This window comes from Pongo pygmaeus, chromosome 7, assembly GCF_028885625.2.
Source record: "Pongo pygmaeus isolate AG05252 chromosome 7, NHGRI_mPonPyg2-v2.0_pri, whole genome shotgun sequence".
In the NCBI taxonomy this organism is placed as follows: Eukaryota; Metazoa; Chordata; class Mammalia; order Primates; family Hominidae; genus Pongo; species Pongo pygmaeus.
In genome coordinates, this window is record NC_072380.2 from 145,838,006 (window position 1) to 145,859,966 (window position 21,961).

General features: G+C 43.4%; 1 protein-coding gene across 1 annotated transcript in view; it reads left to right on the top strand.

Annotated features, from left to right (window-relative positions):
• The window catches only part of TG (thyroglobulin), a 279,014-nt gene that overhangs the window by 106,330 nt on the left and 150,723 nt on the right, over positions 1-21,961 (top strand). Inside the window, exons 32-35 of the mRNA XM_054499133.2 lie at positions 571-682; positions 2,933-3,012; positions 3,740-3,883; positions 14,586-14,648. Of these exons, the coding sequence (XP_054355108.2) occupies positions 571-682; positions 2,933-3,012; positions 3,740-3,883; positions 14,586-14,648 (399 nt within the window). The remainder of the gene's footprint in view (positions 1-570; positions 683-2,932; positions 3,013-3,739; positions 3,884-14,585; positions 14,649-21,961) is intronic.

Sequence of the window (21,961 nt, forward strand, 5' to 3'; positions counted from 1 at the left end):
AATCTCCTACTTTCTGTGAAGTGATCGTGCCATGGATTGTACCTGACGCACCCAAGAGATCCTCTCTTCTGTCGTCTTGAGAGAATGAACCTTCTATCTTCTTCCATGGTGGGGAGAGGGCTGTTGTCAGCTGCGGAGAGGAGAGCATCTAGAGGCCAAATAGCTTCTTAAAGAGATTCCAGCCAGTACTTCTGTTTGGGCCATCTTCACCCCCAGGGCTACCATACTTAAACCTTGTGGGATTCCAGAGGGCAGATGGCATTGCTTCTTGGTTCTTCCCACAGAAAAGTTGAGTAGTTTTCTTGGTCTGTTAGGCCTATTTTTATTCCTCCATATGCTTTCTAGCTTCTAACATTTTGTTGCTGTGTCTCCACTTTTTAAAAAAAATCTTTGTCCCTGTGGACTTACCATCATTTTAGTGAGATTTGAGATAGGAAATGAGGGTTAATATGAATTTAATATGTCATCTTTAACTGGAAACTTTCAGTCTATGTTTTACTCATTTGTCCTCATATTTTCATGACTACAGCAAATCTCCAAGTAATGTATTTTCTTTCTTCCTCTATGTAGTTATACTGGAAGATAAAGTGAAGAACTTTTACACTCGCCTGCCATTCCAAAAACTGTTGGGGATATCCATTAGAAATAAAGTGCCCATGTCGGAAAAATCTATTTCTAATGGGTAAGCTACTTGTGTCTCACCCCTAATGTTTATTATTAATAATACTTCCTCAAAGAAGATGACACAATCACAGCTAAAAACAGAAGCATACCCAGCACTTTGGGAGGCCGAGCCGGGCGGATCACGAGGTCAAGAGATCGAGACCATCCTGACCAACATGGTGAAGCCCCGTCTCTACTGAAAATACAAAAATTAGCTGGGCATGGTGGCAGCACATGCTAGTAGTCCCAGTTACTCAGGAGGCTGAGGCAGAAGAATCACTTGAACTCGGGAGGTGGAGGTTGCAGTGAGCTGAGATTGCGCCACTGCACTCCAGCCTAGCAACAGAGCAAGACTCTGTCAAAAAAAAAAAAACAAAAAACCAAAAAACAAAAAACAAAAAAAAAGCACAAAAACTATAAAATCCGAAGCTAAGGGGGTAAAAGATAATAAGGAGGTAACCATATCTGAAAACCTCAGCTAAGGTAAATTACTGATAGTAAGCACAACATTTAGCCTTGAACTACTCGCTGGATGATGAAAGAGCCACCGAGCATTATTTAATATAAATTATCAAGTATGGTACTAAATTTGATTCTCAAAACCTCACATTGCAGTGCTCAGAATCTAGAGAGCAAGTGGAAATTTTAACAGACTCATATACATATAAATAATTTTTATTTTTTATTTATTTTTTAAATTTATTTTATGATTGATTTATTTGCTTAGTCATTATTTAGTTGTTTTAATTGAAGATGATGTCTCTCCTAGTATTGTCTGTGGATCTGACCCATTAGAATCACCTGGAGAGCTGAATGTGAATTCTAATGGGTGAGATCCACAGATCTGCATTCTTGGGTCCTATTTATAAACTGCATCCTTGGGTCCTATTTCAAACCTGCTGAATCAGCACTTCCTGGGATGGAGTTCAAGAATCTGACCTTTAAGGAAGCTTCCCCAGTGATTCTTTTATACTTAAAAATTCAAGGGTCATCCATTCATGAACCATTGATCTATGAAGTGCTCTTGAGTTATGACACTGAATCACGTTGCTGGTGCTTAAGATCTACTTTTGAAAATGGGGGTAAAAAGATGAGGCAGGCTAGCCTGTCTTGAGATTCAGCTGGACACCACTGTGCTGATGGGAGCAGTGGATGAAAAGGAGGGTTGGAACCAGGGATCAGCCTGACCGTGGAGCTGGGATGGGAACTAGGGGAGTAGATTGTGCGTCTGGACTCAGGGAAATGTAGTTGGCTGGGAAAATCCATGGTCCAGACTGGATCTTAGAAATGAGCTTCCGAGATAGGAAAAGGAAGTGGTAAGTGGATGGGTTAGTGGAGAACTAGGAGATGGAAAAGCAGAGAGGTGACTTGCAGGCATCAGGGCACGGAAGCTGCCAACATTGGAGATGCTGCCCAGCAGGTAAAAGCATCACCGCTGGGATGTGGCTTGGGTTCAGGGAAGGAGAATGGCAATACGAGGCAGGATCCCCTCACCAAGAAGGGGCTAAGTGTTTGAGAAAGCTCTCAGGAGTCAAGAATGAGTGGTCAGACTGGAGCAGAGTGGTCGGGGCAGGGTAAACTTGGAATTGACCCCAGAAACATTGGTTTGGAGCCATTAAGTCCCTCCTGCCATGAATAGCCGTAGAAGCTGAGGGTGGGGCTTAGTTATTGAGTGGATAAGAAGGTCAGTCTTGAGAGAGCCTGGCTGGATGGGCTGACCCAGTAAACAGAAGTGCATTGGTAGAGCATGATTATCCACGTTGTACAGTGAGTAAGAGGGGAAGTGAAGGGGAGCACAGGCTCGGCTCTGGCTGCTTAAACAGGCCCCTGGCTGGGTCACCCTGACTGTAAGCCCATGGACTCTCCTCGTTCTAGAAATGCCTTCCCTGTTATTTCTTTATTTTCCCAGAGTCCAAAGCTGCGACCTTCTGCTTACCTGAAAGGATTGAAAGAGTACATTCTGGATCCTAGGTTAGCTTGGTTGGAGCCTGGCACATAATAGGCACAGAATATATGCGTGATGAATGAATGGGTGAATAAATGATTAATGGCAGGACAGTATTCCTGAGAGGAGTAGAATTTTGTTTTCAGAAAGAACCTCAAAGCTAAGAATCCACTCATGCATATTGACCAAAGCACCCCCAGTTTAAGTAGGGGGTAAAAAAAAAAGCTGGTTCCCCAAAGCAAGAATGACTACCATCAGCCCACCCAGTAGGTCGTGGGTCACCAGTGAAAACCTTCAGGCCTGCTTTTTCTCTTCCTATGCCAGGTTCTTTGAATGTGAACGACAGTGTGATGCGGACCCATGCTGCACTGGCTTTGGATTTCTAAATGTTTCCCAGTTAAAAGGTAATAATAGTAACAACTTCCTCTCCCTTGCGCACAGCACTCTGCAGTTTAGAAAACACATTCACATCTATGATTTTACAAATCCTCAGCATCTCCTATCCTCGTTCACAGACAAGGAAATGGGGGCTTGGAGAGGGCACCTGGCTAATGTGTAGCTGAGACATGGCTCCTAGTCCAGTGATCATCACTTTACATATGCAGTTCTACCTGGCCAAACTTCCTTTCTTGTACTCTTGGCTTAGATATCTTTTGTTCATCTTTCAACGAATACTTGGGCCAACCAGCTTGGCGAACTTTGGATCCATTTGTATGACATGTATTTAATGTTTGGTTGATTCCCTTACTAGTGAGTGATTCTGGAAAAGTCACTTAATCTCCCTGAGCTTCCATTTCCTCCTCATCTGTATATAGGGCTACCAAAGCTACCTTCCTCATAAGGTTATGTGAGGACCAAGTGAAGTGATACCAACAGAGACCTAGCACAGCCCTGGGCACGTGATAGGTGCTTGATAAGTATTAGCCACCTCTATCCCTTTGCTCTTAGATCAGAGGCTCCTTGAGTTCAGGTACCAGGTTTTTCAGCAGTGGCTGAGATAGTATCTGAAATATAGTGGTCTATCCCAAATGTCTGCTGAACAATGCACTTGCAGAATTTTTCTCATTCATTAGACTCTTCCATTGTACTCAGTTACCTGATCGTGTTTTTTTTTTTTTTTTTTAACCCCAGGAGGAGAGGTGACATGTCTCACTCTGAGCAGCTTGGGAATTCAGATGTGCAGTGAGGAGAATGGAGGAGCCTGGCGCATTTTGGACTGTGGCTCTCCTGACATTGAAGTCCACACCTATCCCTTCGGATGGTACCAGAAGCCCAGTAAGTACCCTTCCCATGACAGCTATATGGGCATCTTTAGTTAACTATTTCCCAGCCATGCATTAGGACAATGTTCTTGGATTGGTGAGTAGATTAATCAAGATTCATTGGGTTCAAGCAACAGAAATGGATTCTGTTTAACTTAAGCAGACAAGAAACTTATTGGAAGTTTGCTCATTGACTCAAAGGAAGGATGAGCAACTAGGTCTCAGTAAAGATGGAAATGGACCATTTCCATGGATGTATGTAACAAGAACAAATAGGCAACTTCTTCAGTGTGCCATGATCATCGTTAATCTGCTCCACAGGGTTTAGTGGTTACATTCAACCTTTAAATTCAAGGGGGAGAGTTTGGTCCCACCTGGGCTTAGTCAACACATTGCCAGAGGGAGAGTGGGGCAGCTTGACAGTCCTAACAAGATGGTATGCACTAGGGTAGGGGGTGTTCCTCAAACAATAGTGAAGGCACTGTTGCTGGACAGGCAAAATCAATAGATATAGACTCTGGCACATTCCCTTGGTTTTCTTACCTTGACAATCAAGACAATGTAGCACATGGTAGTCCCATGGAGGAAAACAGGGACAACCAATGTGTATTTGACAATGCATATAGAGTTAGGACTTCAGGGCCAAGGCAGCATTGACCCAATATGGGTCCTTAAAGTATGATTCTGATTATATCTATCTGGCACGTTTTAGGAGCTCAATATGAAATTGATGAAGGAATGAATGGCATTTACAGTGTGGCATAAGAGCTCCTGGACTCAGATAAGGAGACATTAGGTTTGTTCCGACTCTGCCATCTACTTACTATGGGTTTGTCTTTCGGAAAGTCACACCACTTCCTCAGTTTTTCCATTGGTGAAAATAGCGAATGAGACTCACTGTGATTCTGGCACCACTTACATCACAGGTGTTTATGGTATGGATAGATTTGGGGAATAGTGGGCAGCCACATGGAAACTAGACATCTTCATCCTGTGTCCCAGAAGCAAATTCACAAAGATGTCCCAGATCCAAAAAGATGGAACACCCTGTGTTCAATTAGGAGGAGTCAAATTAGAGAGAGGCTGAGCAGAGGTTTAGTATTTCCAACTTCTCCCACTAGTGGCTTCCTTGTTAGTTTCAGAGTAAATATACAGTGAATTCTGGCTCTTACTTAGCACTTGCCCTAGAAAATAGAACCATGGACTGTCTGATCTGGAAATCTGGAAGGGGTCTTCGAGATCCCTACCTTTGACCATTCTTTTTTTTTTTTTTTTTTTTTTTTTTTGAGGCGGAGTTTTGCTCTTGTCACCCGGGCTGGAGTGCAATGGCGCGATCTCGGCTCACTGCAACCTCCGCCTCCTGGGTTCAAGCGATTCTCCTGCCTCAGCCTCCCAAGTAGCTGGGATTACAGGCCCCCACCACCACGCCCAGCTAATTTTTGCATTTTCAGTAGAGACGGGATTTCACCATGTTAGCCAGGGTGGTCTCGAACTCCTGACCTCAGGTGATCCACCCGCTTCAGCCTCCCAAAGTGCTGGGATTACAGGCGTGAGCCACCGCATGCAGCCACATTCTTTATTTCACCCAATATAACCCTTTGTCCAAAGTAGGCAAAGAGAGAAGAAATTACATTCTTCATGTCCCTGCTGTTTCAGACCATGATGGATTTACATGGGTTATACCATTTAATACTCATAATACTCCGGCAGAGTAGGTATTGTTTCTTCCATTTTAAGGTGAGAAGACTGCAGCATAGAAAGTTGAATTGCTTGACCCAAACCACACAGCTGGTAGGAAACAGAGGCAGGCTTCAGGCCCAGACCTGATGACCCCAAACTTATTCTCCTTCCCTTTACGATGTTGCCTCCTGGCAGGTCTTTCACATCCCAAAAATGACTAGATAGGAAAATGTCTAGATATCTTTCCTGACTGACTTTCCCCCAACTCAATTGATTAACAAGAAATTGACTAACACATTAAAAAGAATAAATACTAATAAAGTAACAAATCAAAGCAGTTGGTGGTTTGGTGCCTTGTTCCATAGCCATATCCAACCTGAAAGATCCAGATGCAGCTCCCAGGCAGGATCTGGCCCTCGGCCCTTGCTCATGAGCCTACCCATTCCCTGTGAGTGCCTCAACTTCATGGAAGATGTTTCTGGAGTTAATTATTACCAGTTTGAATGGAATCTTCCTGCTGGTGTCCACCTTCAGCATCCTGTGATTTGATCTGAATTGACTCTATTGGCTTTTTATTTTATTTTAACGTCTGAAATTATTTTAGGAAAAACATCAGGATTGTATAATGAAATATCCTCAGTGGGTTTCTATTAAAGGAATAATGTTCCATATATAACAGTTTCCCTGCTTTAACTCATAGAGGAAGGGAGAAAATACCTGCCCAGGTCTTTGACCCCAAAGGAGACCCAGTGCCAGCACTAGGTATTTGGGAGACTTCAGAACTGAGCTCTCGCCTCTCACTTCCCCCTTGCCCCATCTGTCCTCTCACCTCCTTACCTCACCAAAGTCTTAAAAATGTCATTTTCCGTCTTCATATTACTCATGGAAGAATCAGGTAAAAAGAAGCTTAAGAAGTAATTCATTTGTTCAGAAGTAATGAGAATCAGACCAGAGTGTTACAACATCTTGACAGGAGTTGGCAGGGGAAGGAATCAAGGTACTCATTGTCCCAACTCATTCCATCTGTTCTTTTTCTTTTCATCTGACTGCATAGATCATTAACTTTTTCCAGCATATATTCTGTGGGGTCAGTCTGGGGACTCGACTCAGGAGTTTTGACCAGAAACTTAGAGCAGGGAATTAAACATTCACAGAGGGGTTCTTATTCAACCAACATTGACTGAGCGTTAATCATACCTGGGGGTCCTCTGGCATTACCAATATAACCTCTATGTATTGGGCTTGCCTGGCTGATTCCAAACACTTTGCATGCACTATCTCACTTAATTTTCACACCCATGTATCATGAGGAAGTAGAGGCTCAGAGAGGCTGTCACTTACTCAAGGTCACCAGAAGGTAAATCAGAGTTAGAATTTGGACACAAGTCTTTCTGACCCTAAATCACTATGTTGTGTGATTGAAGGTGAAAAAGCCATGATTTCTGTTTTGCAGTCACTCACAGTCTAAGAAGGAGTTAAAGATTATAAATAAATACAACATTTTTGTGCTGGGTCTCTCTTACCATAAGTTTTTCAACTTGACTGAGTGTCTGTTTTCAGTTATATACTGTGCTGGGCACTGTGGAAAGTGAGATTAATAAGATATATTCATTTTCCTTAGACACAGTCTAGTGAGAAAGATATGAGGAAATATGATTAAATATAGCAGAAGAAATGAAATACTAGAACACTTATCAGTAAAGTGTCACGGAAACATAGGAGAAAGAAATTGTGCTTGGGAGGTGTCTTAGTCCATTTTGTGCTTCTATAACAGAATACCACAGATGAGGTAATTTATAATAAACAGAAATGTATTGGCTCTCAGTTCTGGAGACTGGAGAGTCAAATATCAAGGAGCCAGCATCTGTCAAAGGCCTTCTTTCCATGGGGAAAGGCAGAAGAGCAAAGAAAAGAAAGGGGACCAAACTTGCCATTTTATAATGGCATTAGTCCCATCCATGAGGGCTCTGCCTCATAAAGGTTTCACCTCTTATTACTGTTGCAATGGCAATTTAATTTCAACATGAGTTTTGGAGTGGACAAACAATGAAACCATAGAGGAGGTGTGGAAGCCTGTTGCTGGAAGGTTCCTGTGGGCCCTCTTTTTGGCCTAAGGCCCAGCTCCTGCAATCTCCTCTCCCCAAGCGGGTGGCCTTTCACACTGTGCACTGCCTGATTTCAGTGTCTGGGTGCCTGAGGAGAGAAAGAAAAAGTGCTACAATGTCATCAGACTCTCATTCTTCCATCCATGGCCCCTGAGCAGGAAACACCATGGGATGCACATGGCTTATGGGCATTCTGGTGTGAGTGGCTCCATGGTTCTCATTTCAGAACAGAAGGAGGAGGACTGGCTGTCACAAGGTTGTGTTGACATGGTGTGATTTGACTCTCCAGCAGAGCAGGACAGGGTTCTTTCTCCCTTAAGTTGTCTTCATCAAACAGAAGTGGGTGGTGGGATAAGTCTTAAGACTTTGTGGATTATTTCCTCCTAAGACCTAGGTTGAGAAGGGTAACCTTACTTAAGGAGACTGGTTTAATAAATTACAGTATTCTCACAGCTGGGCCATGTGGACCAGTAAGAAACCATCTTTTGATTTATGATATAGTTTGAGCCAAAGCATACTTATTAGCTGAGTTCTGAACATTAGTACATTGGAGTCTATTTTCTCTAGTAAACAAAACCACACCAGTATGCTGATGTAAAATCCCAGCACTGAAGCTGACATTGTCATTACTTTTTTCCCCACTCTTAGCTTTGTATTAGGTAATTGCATACATAATAGTAGGAAGTAGCCTCTATGGGACTAGGAAAGTCTGCCTAGAGACAGGAATCTCTGGGCCTGAGCCTTGCAGGATGGATAGGATCCTCTCCTTCACCTCTCTGTCAGCACCGGCACTTGAGATAAACATTTTTTACCAAGGATTTGATGAATATTTTCAATAATAGATTTTGGCCTTGCTTCAAGTCCATGGTTTGGTCATTTAGTGTAGTGACATCTATACTGAGTGATGACTATGAGCCCATTAACACTATGTATTAGTCCATTTTCATGCTGCTGATAAAGACATACTGATAAAGACTGGATAATTTACAAAAGAAAGAGGTTTAACTGGACTTATGGTTCCACATGACTGAGGAAGCCTCACAGTCGTGGCGGAAGGCAGACAGAAGCAAGTCACATCTTACATGAATGGCAGCAGGCAAAGAGAGAAATTATGCAGGGAAACTCCCATTTTTAAAACCATCAGATCTTGTGAGACCCATTCACTATCACGAGAATAGCATGGGAAAGACCCACTCCCATGATTCAATCATCTCCCACCAGGTCCCTCCCGCAACACATGGGAATCATGGGAGCTACAAGATGAGATTTGGGTGGGGACACAGAGCCAAACCGTATCACACTAGGTCCCCTGTTTCTGAGGAATTGCCACTAGGATCAATTAGGAATTGAGATTTATTGAGTTCCTACTATATGCCAAACACCTTGGAAGTACAGAGGGTAGAAGTCACTGCCCACAAAAGGTTGACAGTCTGGCTAAGGAGACAGATGTTAAAGAAAACAAACCTTTCTTAAGCATTACTGTATGTCAGACTGTATGCATCCATTTTGCATTGCTATAAAGGAGTATCCAAGACTGGGTAATTTATAAAGAAAAGAGGTTGATTTGGCTCATGGTTCTGCAGGCTGTGCAAGCGTGGCACCAGCGTCTGCCCAGCTTCTCGAGAGGCCTCAGGAAGCTTTTACTCATGGCACAAGGTGCAGGGGAAGCAGACCTGTCACATGATGAGAGTGAGAGAAAGAGAGAGGGAACAAGAAAGGAGGTGCCAGCCTCTTTTAAACACTACTTCTTGTGTGAACTCATAGAGCGAGAATTCACTCATTACTGTGAGGACAGTACCAAGCCATTCATGATGGATCCATCCCCATGACCCAAACGCCTCCCACCAGGATCACCTCCAACACTGGAGGTCACATTTCAACATGAGATTTGGAGGGGACACACCTCCAAACCATGTCACAGACACTATTCTAAAGGCATTCCTTGTATCAACTCACACCCCTCTGGGAGGAGGGTGCTGTTCTCCTCCCCAGCCTCAGAGAATTACACCATGATGTGGCTTATATTACTGTAGTGGAATCCCAGGGGAGAGGTAGGGTGTTGGGGGTGCTTCTTCAGAGCATGAGAGAGGAACAGGAAATTCTGTTCTGCAAGGGATTATACAAAAGTGACTCTGGGGGAAAGCTGGATATAGAGAAAGGGAAGTGGGGTGAAGGAGCAGTGGCCACTGACTAGCCATAGGCAGTAGGTAGAGAGGAGGTAGCATGTCCCTGCCCTTACAGATCTCACAGCCTCAGAGGCAGAGACCTGCACACATGGACAATGCAACATAACTTTCTTACAGGGCTGTGGTCACAGATCAAAGGACGGAGCAGAGTCTCCCAGCATTCAGAAAGAGAAAAGCACAGACCTAGTGCAGCAGAGCACCAAGAGGAGAGTCCAAAGAGCCTGCAGCCATGGGCCTTCTGATTCTGCTATGAGCAGAGTTCAGAAGTGAGCAGAAAGTTCCATGCATCTTAGCATAGAATTGCAAAGTCTCAGGCTAAGCAATGTGAATGCAAATGAGACTGTTTGCAGCCCCTTCCTGGCAGTAGAGCCAGAGAGGAACTGTTCTAAGCCTCCAGAGGACAAGGGTATAAGTGCTGAGGGGAGGTGGGGGTGGTGCGTGGAATAAGGGGCTGCTCTGTGGTTAAGCAGTACGTACCCCAGAGCCCAGGGCTTCCTGGAAGGGGTGGGCCTCTGGGGCATTGGGACTCTCTGTTCTTTGAAGAGAACTAGGGCTGCCCATCTTATCTGCAGCTGTGCATTGTCTGCAAGTGGGGCAAGATCTGTTTACAAAGTCAAATGTGACTTCTAGAAAAGAGAGTTGAAGCCTCACAGTTCCTGTCTTCTGCTAAGCAAATGTTTCTGGACCCTCTTGCAATTCTAGATGTAAGAATCTGGAAAGGAAATGACAAGCTCTTCTAATTATGTGTCTCTGCAACCCACATAGAAACTTCCACATGTAGGTAGCAATTTACTGTAGAATCTATTCTTTATCATCATTCACATCCTATGAACAGCTTCTTAACCTTTTACTAACATTTACTTCTTAACCTTTTACTAAGCATAAAGTCTGCTGCTGGCATTTGGCATGCAGTATCTCATTTAATTCCCTAACAATCTGATAAGACAGGGCCTACTGTTACCGCATGCAGTGCTGTGCTGGCAAATATGTTACAACTGATGAAGCGGGAGTAAGAGCTATTTTTTACTCACAACATTGCTGATAACACATCTGTCAGGTTTTTGCCCCCACACCAACCAATTCTTCAACCCTCTGGACCAGTGATTCAATTCAATCCAGACACTAACTACCTGGATTTAAAGTCAGACCCCACAGGTTAAGTCTCAGTCCCAGAAGACTGCCCCCCACTTCAGATACCAATCACAAGCCCTGAGCCTCCTGCACTTCTGACCATATAAATTGGGGGTCTCTATGACCTCCTCCTTGGGGTCAATAATTTGCTAGAGTGGCTCCCAGGACTCAGGGAAACCACTATCTATCAAAGTTTTATTATAAAGGATACGACTCAGAAACAGCCAAAAGGAAGGGGTGCATAGGACAAGGGGGCTGGGGAAGGGGCATCTAAGTCAAGAGCTTTTGAGTCCCTTGGGATATCTAGAGTGACAAAAGTATCTTTTTGTCTTTTAATAAGATGACTGGTGGCTGGAGACCCCTAGACAGCTTAAGAAGGAGGGCTAGCTCGCACAAAGACCAAGGCAAGAGTAGAAGATTGGAACTCTCAGTCCCACTCCCCTACCTCCAAGAAGAAGAGAACAGCTGGAGATTGAGTTCATTGACCAATGGCCAATGACTTACTCAATTCCTCATATGTGATGGAACCTCCTTAAGTCCCCTCAACAACCAGGTTTGGAGAGCTTCTGAGTTGGTGAACACACAGAGGTGCTGGGAGGGTGTAGCACCTGAACAGGGTGTGGAGGCTCCCCCCGCCGCCCTCTTGTCCTATGCACCCCTTCCTTTTGGCTGTTTCTGAGTTGTATCCTTTATAATAAAACTTTAATAGATAGTGGTTTCCCCGAGTCCTGGGAGCCATTCTAGCAAATTATTGACCCCAAGGAGGAGGTCACAGAGACCCCCAATTTATATGGTCAGAAGTGCAGGAGGCTCAGGGCTTGTGATTGGTATCTGAAGTGGGGGGCAGTCTTCTGGGACTGAGACTTAACCTGTGGGGTCTGACTTTAAATCCAGGTAGTTAGTGTCTGAATTGAATTGAATCACTGGTCCAGAGGGTTGAAGAATTGGTTGGTGTGGGGGCAAAAAACCCGACAGATGTGGTATCAGCAATGTTGTGAGTAAAAAATAGCTCTTACTCCCGCTTCATCAGTTGTAACATATTTGCCAGCACAGCACTGCGTGCGGTAACAGTAGGCCCTGTCTCATCAGATTATTAGGGAATTCAATGAGATAACTGCATGCCAAATGGTAGCCTAGTGCCAGCAGCAGACTTTATGCTTAGTAAAAGGTTAAGAAGCTGTTCATAGGATGTGAATGATGATAAAGAATAGATTCTACGTAAATTGCTACCTACATATGGAAGCTGAGGATTCTCAGGGCTCATCTGAGTCCTGTACAATAAAGCAGGTCTCACGCAAAGGATGATAATGTCTGTTACTTTTTCTCACTGATGGTGGGTGTGAAAGGAAAGTAAAGCAACGCAGCAGAACTGTGTGGTAAATGCTCTGCTGACGTGAGATGCATGGTAATCCCCCCGGTAGATGTGCTGTAGCTCACGCCACCATTCTCATAGTGTTCAGCATTTATGTAGTTGCCAGTGTTCAATCAGTATTGGGAAATGTTTCCTTTGCAAACAGAGCTTGCTTTGAATTTCAAAGTAAATTTCTAGGAGCAGATCCAGTAATTCAGAATTACTGGATCCAAGGGTGTGGACATTTGAATGCCCTCAATATAGATAGTCAAATTATTCTCTGAAGATTGCACTCTCAGGAGCCTGGTTCTGAGAGTCTCTTCTGGGAAGAACAGACATTTTAAACAAGTGACAACAGGGTGACAAGTATCAAGCTGGCCAGCTGGATGTAGAGGAACATGGGGGTACTTCTGAGCGATTATGAGTTATATTAGGAGCTCCCAGAACGTGAGATGACAGAAGCCTTAGCTCAGTGTGGATCAGTAGCAACAGCAGCACTGGGGAACTTGCTAGAAATGTAGACCTCAGATCCCATCCCAGACCTGCGGAATCAGACACTCTGGGGTGGGACCCAGCAAGGTGTGTGTTACCATGCCTTCCAGGTAATTTGGAAGTCTGCCAAAGTTTGAGATCTGGTGCCTTAGAGTGATAGTAGCAGGTGCTTCCAGGCAGATGATGCCAAGCGGGAAAAGACATAATAGGATTGAAGGCTCTAGAACCCAAAGAGGCTGGGGCTTGGCATATCTGACCAAAGTGAAGAAGGCAGAGAAGGAGGTGGATGTGAGGGGACCCACGCAAGGACTTTGGGACCGGAATACAGCATGACTCTGACCCATGGCTTTTCATGGAGACACACAGGGACAAGAGACATGGCAAGGGTATATTATTGTTAAAGGGCAGTATTAAGAGTGAATCATAGACAGGATGTATTGAACGTTTACTATATGATCAAAGCTGCACCAGTATCAGCTCATCTAAACCTCGCAACCCTAAGAGAGGCACTGTTACTATGCCCATTTTATAGACAAGGAAACTGAGGACAGAGAAGTTGAGTAATTTGCTCAAGGTTACACAGCAGAAAAGTGGCAAACCAATCTTGCCTGGGACTGCTGACCCAGGAGCCCCTACTTTTGACTGCTGGCCTTGCTACATTGCCGCAGCTCCCCGTGAGCAAGGAGATCCCATGTACCGTCCTAGTTTGGGCCACTGGAGAGAAAAGAGTAATGAAGATTTAGATTTATTCAGTAAAGGAAGAAAAAGGGGAAGAAGATAATTTGCATTTATGTGTCACATACTGGGTATGAATGGTTCTTCATTTACTGTTTACATCATCTTTGTTTTATCAATGCTGAAACTGAAAATAGAGGAAGTTAGAGGACTTGTTACTCTACGCTGCTTCCAAGTGGTCTGATGAGGTCCATATCCAGTCTGTCTGCCTTCAAAGTCCAGGCTGTCTTACTCTACGCTGCTTCCAAGTGGTCTGTTGAGGTCCATATCCAGTCTGTCTGCCTTCAAAGTCCAGGCTGCCACCATGCTGTGCTGCTTGCTATTAGCAGCTGGCATTTGCTGAGCTGGTATCTTATACCTGGCACAGTGCCAAATGTAATAAATTGTGTTATCTTCTGTAATTTTGTCATAATTCTCTAGATGTGTAGTACTATCCTCATTGTACAGTTGTGAAAACTGAGGCCCAGAAAGCATAAGTGCCTTGCCCAGTTCACAGAGTCAGTAAGTGATAGTGGCTAGCATTTGTGTTGTTTCCCACACGTTTCTGCTCACTGCTCTCTGGGACAGGTTAGGACTGCACCTCCTCACCCTTGATCTCATTCCTAACTTTGGTCAATGTCACGAGAAAAGAAGTGATGTGTGTCACTTCTAGGCAAAAGCTCTAAGAGCAAGACTGAAATAAATCTGCTGCATTCGCTTTGCCCTGCATGGCAATTATTGAAACTTGAGGCAAGAAGGTGCCCTTTTCAGCCTGGTGCTTGAGAGACAGTAACATAGAGCAAAGCCCCCAGCCTCTCTGCAGTAGGCAGGTGGTGCAAGGAGAGGGATCCTGAACTGTTCTAAGCCACTTATATGTTGAGATTGTTTGTTAGCTCAGCATCATCCAGCCCACCCTGACTGATACAGGTAGGGACAGTCTGTCTGCCTTCCAAGTCCAATTTCACAATCACCATCTTATACTTATATTAATGCCTTCTGAACTCGATGATACCATGGGGGTAGAAAAGAACTAAAAGACTGCTTTTTCCTTTTCAGTTGCTCAAAATAATGCTCCCAGTTTTTGCCCTTCGGTTGTTCTGCCTTCCCTCACAGAGAAAGGTAAGTTCATTGTCTTTTTGATCTCTTGGCTGAGAGTACCGCCTCATTCATCTTCTTTCTCCTCTTCCCCCTTGCTTTTGTACAGAAGTTGACAGCTTGCATATCACTCACATTAATTCCAGCTCCTATGAATTAAACACATGTATAAGTGGGGTGAGTGCCAGCAACATGCCCACTTTGCAGATGAGAAAACTGACTCATGGGAATGAAATGATTTGTGGAAATTATGTGGCTGATTGAAGCAGAGTAAGACTTAAGTCGAGTTCCCCCAGTTTTCATTTTAAGGATTATTTTGCCGTATCGAGTAATGACTAGACACACACAATCCAGAGGCAATGTCAAGAATGGTGTTATTTATGGCCAAAAAGGGAAAGAAGTCAGCTCCTTATTAGTGCAAAAGAGTTGGAGCTTACAGTTGTTGGCCACACTGGGCAGCACTGTGACATCTAATGATGAGACACTGGTCCTGAGTCCAGGAGCCCAGGTGCCCAAGTGCCCGGTAGCATAGCCTGGACCCAGGCTTCCCTTGCTCCTGCACATCTCACTAATCCTCCTCACAACATGCTGTATTTGGCATGAGGCAGCAGAAAGTGCAAAGAGGTTGGGTGCAGTAGAGACATCTGGATGCTCTAGATGGGGATGAGGTGGAAGGGTCAGGACAACATGGGCCTCACTGCACCATCCCCTTTTCTGCTTCCCTTTGTCAGGAAATGAGAGGCTCAGCCTGGGCTCCAGATGCTTCTCAGCCAAGAGGCCAAGCGATGTTAATTCCTGTCCTGTGACATGATGTCTAAGGGGCCCTAGAAATCTGTCATTATGGCTATTATGGCCCTGGCTGGAGAGACAGAATATAGCTCATGTAGGAGGAAATTATTTAAAACCAGGGCTGTGGCTAAAAGTATAAAAATGTCTTTTACTCATATATGTTATTAGTTTCCCTCAGTCAGTTAAAATAGCTAACTTTGGAGAACACATTATATATAAAGTTTTTGAGCCTTCTATAGAAACTGTGTATGCTAAGAACTTTGCATTCATGATAGATGTTAGCTTCCTGAAATAGTGTAAGATTGGCGTTGTTATTGCCATGTCACAGATGGTGGAGTAGGGCTTAGAGACAGATAAGGTTGCCCAAGACGAAACAGATAATACTGTCCTAGCCAGATTTTGGTCAAAATTGGTTTTGAATTTTATCAAGTTAATGTACAAACACAGTTGAAATAATCAAAAAGTCCCAAAAGATTTATGGTTTAAAAAGAAAACAGGCCAGGCGCAGTGGCTCACACCTGTAATCTCAGCACTTTGGGAGGACGAGGTGAGTGGATCATGAGGTCAGGAGTTCGAGACCAGCCTGACCAATATGGTGAAACTCTGTCTCTACTAATAATACAAAAATTAGCCAGGCATGGTGGCATGCGCCTGTAGTCCCAGCTACTCGGGAGGCTGAGGCAGGAGAATCGCTTGAACCCAGGAGGCGGAGGTTGCAGTGAGCTGAGATCACACTGCACTCCAGCCTAAGCAAGAGAGCCTCCGTCTCAAAAAAAAGCAAAACAAATGAGTTCCCTATGTCATCTGTACTCATCTGCCACTCCCACTCCTAGTGGCCCCAACTTTCAACTCTTTTAACTACTTTTTTTCTCATCCTGGCCTCCATGTTTCTAAGTTACAGTTGGCCTGCTGTATGTGGGTTCCATAGCCATGTATTCAATGACACATAGATCAAAAATAATCAAAAAATAAAATTCCAAAAAATTCCATAAAGCAAAACTTGAATTTGCTGTGCGTCAAGTACTACATTGAATCCATGCAGACAAAGCTGTGTGTAGGCATTGTATTAGACATTTTAAGTAATCTAGAGATGATTAAAGTATACAGAGAATGTGTGTGAGTTATATGCAAATGCCACACCATTTTGTATAAGAGACTTGAGCATCTGTGAATTTTGGTAGCCATGGGTGGGAGGGGTCCTGGAACCAGTTACCCATGGAATCCCACTATTCCTTGATTTGTCAGCTTCAGAAGTGACTGTTCACTTCTTGCCTTGATGGAAACTTAGCTCTCCATCTCTTTATCACTACCCTTTTACAATTTTCCTCCTTTATCCACAAAATATATTAATATCGAGATTTGGGGTTGAAATGAGTAAATCGTTATTATGGACATGTAAATATGGTTCACCACAGAGCCCCAAAGAGAAACAGCAGCATCTTGTTACAATTGTCAAGATTTTCGGCTATCCTCCTGTCACACACAATCCCTGCTGTACCCCTGCCCTCTGCAGCACCTGCTTCCTTCTCACCAAAGGCCTGGGGAGCTGCAGGTCGTGTGGGTGCTTCCTTCTGTAGGCACTGGGGCACTGCTTATTCCTGTCGGCCGAGTCAGTTAGCGTGCCTCCATCTCCCATTCTTCACTTAACAGCGTTTGAAGTCCCTCATCTGCTGTCTGCTCCTTGTGTTTCCTTTTTTCCTTGTTCTTTTTTTTTTTGTTATCTTTGTGGGTTTAGATGCTTATATTCTTTCACTTCATTTTGTAGGGGGTTGTGGAGGGAGAGAGGATAAAGGGCAGTATTTAATTCAAAACAATACTATAGTATTTTTCAAAACTTTTGAACATTTAATGAAAACTCATTTTGTCTTCAGCACTGTACTAAGCATTTAAACTTCATGTGAACCTCAAGAGATAGGTCCTATTGCAATATTTGTTAGCTATAGAAAATTCAAACAAAGAAATATAGAAAGAAAATCACAGTTATTTAGAAGTTACTCTGTGTCAGTTAATTCATTTGTTTATTTCTTCAATCTTTTTAGGCTCTCTGTATGGTCTGATATCATTGTAGTCTCTATGTATAATGTTGCATTTTCAGTTGCTTTTACCTAATATTGCATTATATATATATGTGTGTGTATATATATGTGTGTATATATATGTATATATATGTGTGTGTATATATGTATACATGTGTATATATGTATATATACACACATACATATATATATATCTCTCTCCAAATTGTTACATATCTCTCTAAATCACACATTCATGCAGGCATGTATATAAGTAGTCACTCATTCATTCAGTCTTCTATGTTCCTGCTCTCGTGATGCTCACCTTCTAGTGATGAACAACAAATGAGCAACAACATTGTTAACAGAGATAGCTGTCCTGTTCCACCAGTTCTCTAGTCCATTTCTTTATTTTTGGGCATTTGATTGTTTATTATTCTTCATCATTATAAAAACAGCAAAATGAACTACTTGGTACCTTAAATTCCCTCCAGAAGTCCAGATCATTTCCTGGGGTAAGATTCACCAAAGCGGAATTATTGGGCTTGAGAAATTTACATTTTCAAATGTAAATTTGGGAGTGCCAGACAGTGGGTGCAGGTCAGTGGGTGAGTGCACCGTGCGCCAGCCGAAGCAGGGGCGAGGCATTGCCTCACTCGGGAAGCACAAGGGGTCAGGGAGTTCCCTTTCCAGGGGTGACAGACGACACCTGGAATATCGGGCCACTCCCACCTGAATACTGTGCTTTTCCGACGGGCTTATGAAACGGTGCCCCAGGAGAGTATAGCCCGCACCTGGCTCAGAGGGTCCTACGCTCACGGAGTCTCGCTGATTGCTAGCACAGCAGTCTGAGATCAAACAGCAAGTCGGCAGCGAGGCTGGGGGAGGGGCGCCCGCCATTGCCCAGGCTCGCTTAGGTAAACAAAGCAGCCTGGAAGCTTGAACTGGGTGGAGCCCACCACAGCTCAAGGAGGCCTGCCTGCCTCTGTAGGCTCCACCTCTGGGGGCAGGGCACAGACAAACAAAAAGACAGCAGTAACCTCTGCAGACTTAAATGTCCCTGTCTGACAGCTTTGAGGAGAGCAGTGGTTCTCCCAGCACGCAGCTGGAGATCTGAGAACGGGCAGACTGCCTCCTCAAGTGGGTCCCTGACCCCTGACCCCCGAGCAGCCTAACTGGGAGGCACTCCCCAGCAGGGGCAGACTGACACCTCACACGGCCAGCCAGGTACTCCAACAGACCTGCAGCTGAGGGTCTTGTCTGTTAGAAGGAAAACTAACAGAAAGTACATCCACACCAAAAACCCATCTGTACATCACCATCATCAAAGACCAAAAGTAGATAAAACCACAAAGATGGGGATAAAACAGAGCAGAAAAACTGGAAACTCTAAAAAGCAGAGCACCTCTCCTCCTCCAAAGGAACGCAGTTCCTCACCAGCAACGGAACAAAGCTGGACGGAGAATGACTTTGACGAGCTGAGAGAAGAAGGCTTCAGACAATCAAATTACTCCGAGCTACGGGAGGATATTCAAACCAAAGGCAAAGAAGTTGAAAACTTTGAAAAAAATTTAGAAGAATGTATAACTAGAATAACCAATACAGGGAAGTGCTTAAAGGAGCTGATGGAGCTGAAAACCAAGGCTCGAGAACTACGTGAAGAATGCAGAAGCCTCAGGAGCCGATGCGATCAAATGGAAGAAAGGGTATCAGCCCTGGAAGATGAAATGAATGAAATGAAGCGAGAAGGGAAGTTTAGAGAAAAAAGAATAAAAAGAAACGAGCAAAGCCTCCAAGAAATGTGGGACTATGTGAAAAGACCAAATCTACATCTGATTGGTGTACCTGAAAGTGACGGGGAGAATGGAAACAAGTTGGAAAACACTCTGCAGGATATTATCCAGGAGAACTTCCCCAATCTAGCAAGACAGGCCAACATTCAGATTCGGGAAATACAGAGAACGCCACAAAGATACTCCTCGAGAAGAGCAACTCCAAGACACATAATTGTCAGATTCACCAAAGTTGAAATGAAGGAAAAAATGTTAAGGGCAGCCAGAGAGAAAGGTCGAGTTACCATCAAAGGGAAGCCCATCAGACTAACAGCGGATCTCTTGGCAGAAACCCTACAAGCCAGAAGAGAGTGGGGGCCAATATTCAACATTCTTAAAGAAAAGAATTTTCAACCCAGAATTTCATATCCTGCCAAACTAAGCTTCATAAGTGAAGGAGAAATAAAATACTTTACAGACAAGCAAATGCTGAGAGATTTTGTCACCACCAGGCCTGCCCTAAAAGAGCTCCTGAAGGAAGCGCTAAACATGGAAAGGCACAACCGGTACCAGCCACTGCAAAATCATACCGAAATGTAAAGACCATCGAGACTAGGAAGAGACTGCATCAACTAACGAGCAAAATAACCAGCTAACATCATAATGACAGGATCAGATTCACACATAACAATATTAACTTTAAATGTAAATGGACTAAATGCTCCAATTAAAAGACACAGACTGGCAAATTGGATAAAGACTCAAGACCCATCAGTGTGCTGTATTCAGGAAACCCATCTCACGTGCAGAGACACACATAGGCTCAGAATAAAAGGATGGAGGAAGATCTACCAAGCAAATGGAAAACAAAAAAAGGCAGGGGTTGCAATCCTAGTCTCTGATAAAACAGACTTTAAACCAACAAAGATCAAAAGAGACAAAGAAGGCCATTACATAATGGTAAAGGGATTAATTCAACAAGAAGAGCTAACTATCCTAAATATATATGCACCCAATACAGGAGCACCCAGATTCATAAAGCAAGTCCTGAGTGACCTACAAAGAGACTTAGACTCCCACACATTAATAATGGGAGACTTTAACACCCCACTGTCAACATTAGACAGATCAACAAGACAGAAAGTCAACAAGGATACCCAGGAATTGAACTCAGCTCTGCACCAAGAGGACCTAATAGACATCTACAGAACTCTCCACCCCAAATCAACAGAATATACATTTTTTTCAGCACCACACCACACCTATTCCAAAATTGACCATATACTTGGAAGTAAAGCTCTCCTCAATAAATGTAAAAGAACAGAAATTATAACAAACTATCTCTCAGATCACAGTGCAATCAAGCTAGAACTCAGGATTAAGAATCTCACTCAAAACCGCTCAACTACGTGGAAACTGAACAACCTGCTCCTGAATGACTACTGGGTACATAACGAAATGAAGGCAGAAATAAAGATGTTCTTTGAAACCAACGAGAACCAAGACACAACATACCAGAATCTCTGGGATGCATTCAAAGCAGTGTGTAGAGGGAAATTTATAGCACTAAATGCCCACAAGAGAAAGCAGGAAAGATCCAAAATTGACACCCTAACATCACAATTAAAAGAACTAGAAAAGCAAGAGCAAACACATTCAAAAGCTAGCAGAAGGCAAGAAATAACTAAAATCAGAGCAGAACTGAAGGAAATAGAGACACAAAAAACCCTTCAAAAAATAAATGAATCCAGGAGCTGATTTTTTGAAAGGATCAACAAAATTGATAGACCGCTAGCAAGATTAATAAAGAAAAAAAGAGAGAAGAATCAAATAGATGCAATAAAAACTGATAAAGGGGATATCACCACCAATCCCACAGAAATACAAACTACCATCAGAGAATATTACAAACACCTCTACGCAAATAAACTAGAAAATCTAGAAGAAATGGATAAATTCCTCAACACATACACCCTCCCAAGACTAAACAAGGAAGAAGTTGAATCTCTGAATAGACCAATAACAGGAGCTGAAATTGTGGCAATAATCAATAGCTTACCAACCAAAAAAAGTCCAGGACCAGATGGGTTCACAGCTGAATTCTACCAGAGGTACAAAGAGGAGCTGGTACCATTGCTTCTGAAACTATTCCAATCAATAGAAAAAGAGGGAATCCTCCCTAACTCATTTTATGAGGCCAGCATCATCCTGATACCAAAGCCTGGCAGAGACACAACAAAAAAAGAGAATTTTAGACCAATATCCTTGATGAACATTGATGCAAAAATCCTCAATAAAATACTGGCAAACAGAATCCAGCAGCACATCAAAAAGCTTATCCACCGTGATTAAGTGGGCTTCATCCCTGGGATGCAAGGCTGGTTCAATATACGCAAATCAATAAATGTAATCCAGCATATAAACAGAACCAAAGACAAAAACCACATGATTATCTCAATAGATGCAGAAAAGGCCTTTGACAAAATTCAACAACCCTTCATGCTAAAAACTCTCAATAAATTAGGTATTGATGGGACGTATCTCAAAATAATAAGAGCTATTTATGACAAACCCACAGCCAATATCATACTGAATGGGCAAAAACTGGAAGCATTCCCTTTGAAAACTGGCACAAGACAGGGATGCCCTCTCTCACCACTTCTATTCAACATAGTGTTGGAAGTTCTGGCCAGGGCAATTAGGCAAGAGAAGGAAATCAAGGGTATTCAGTTAGGAAAAGAGGAAGTCAAATTGTCCCTGT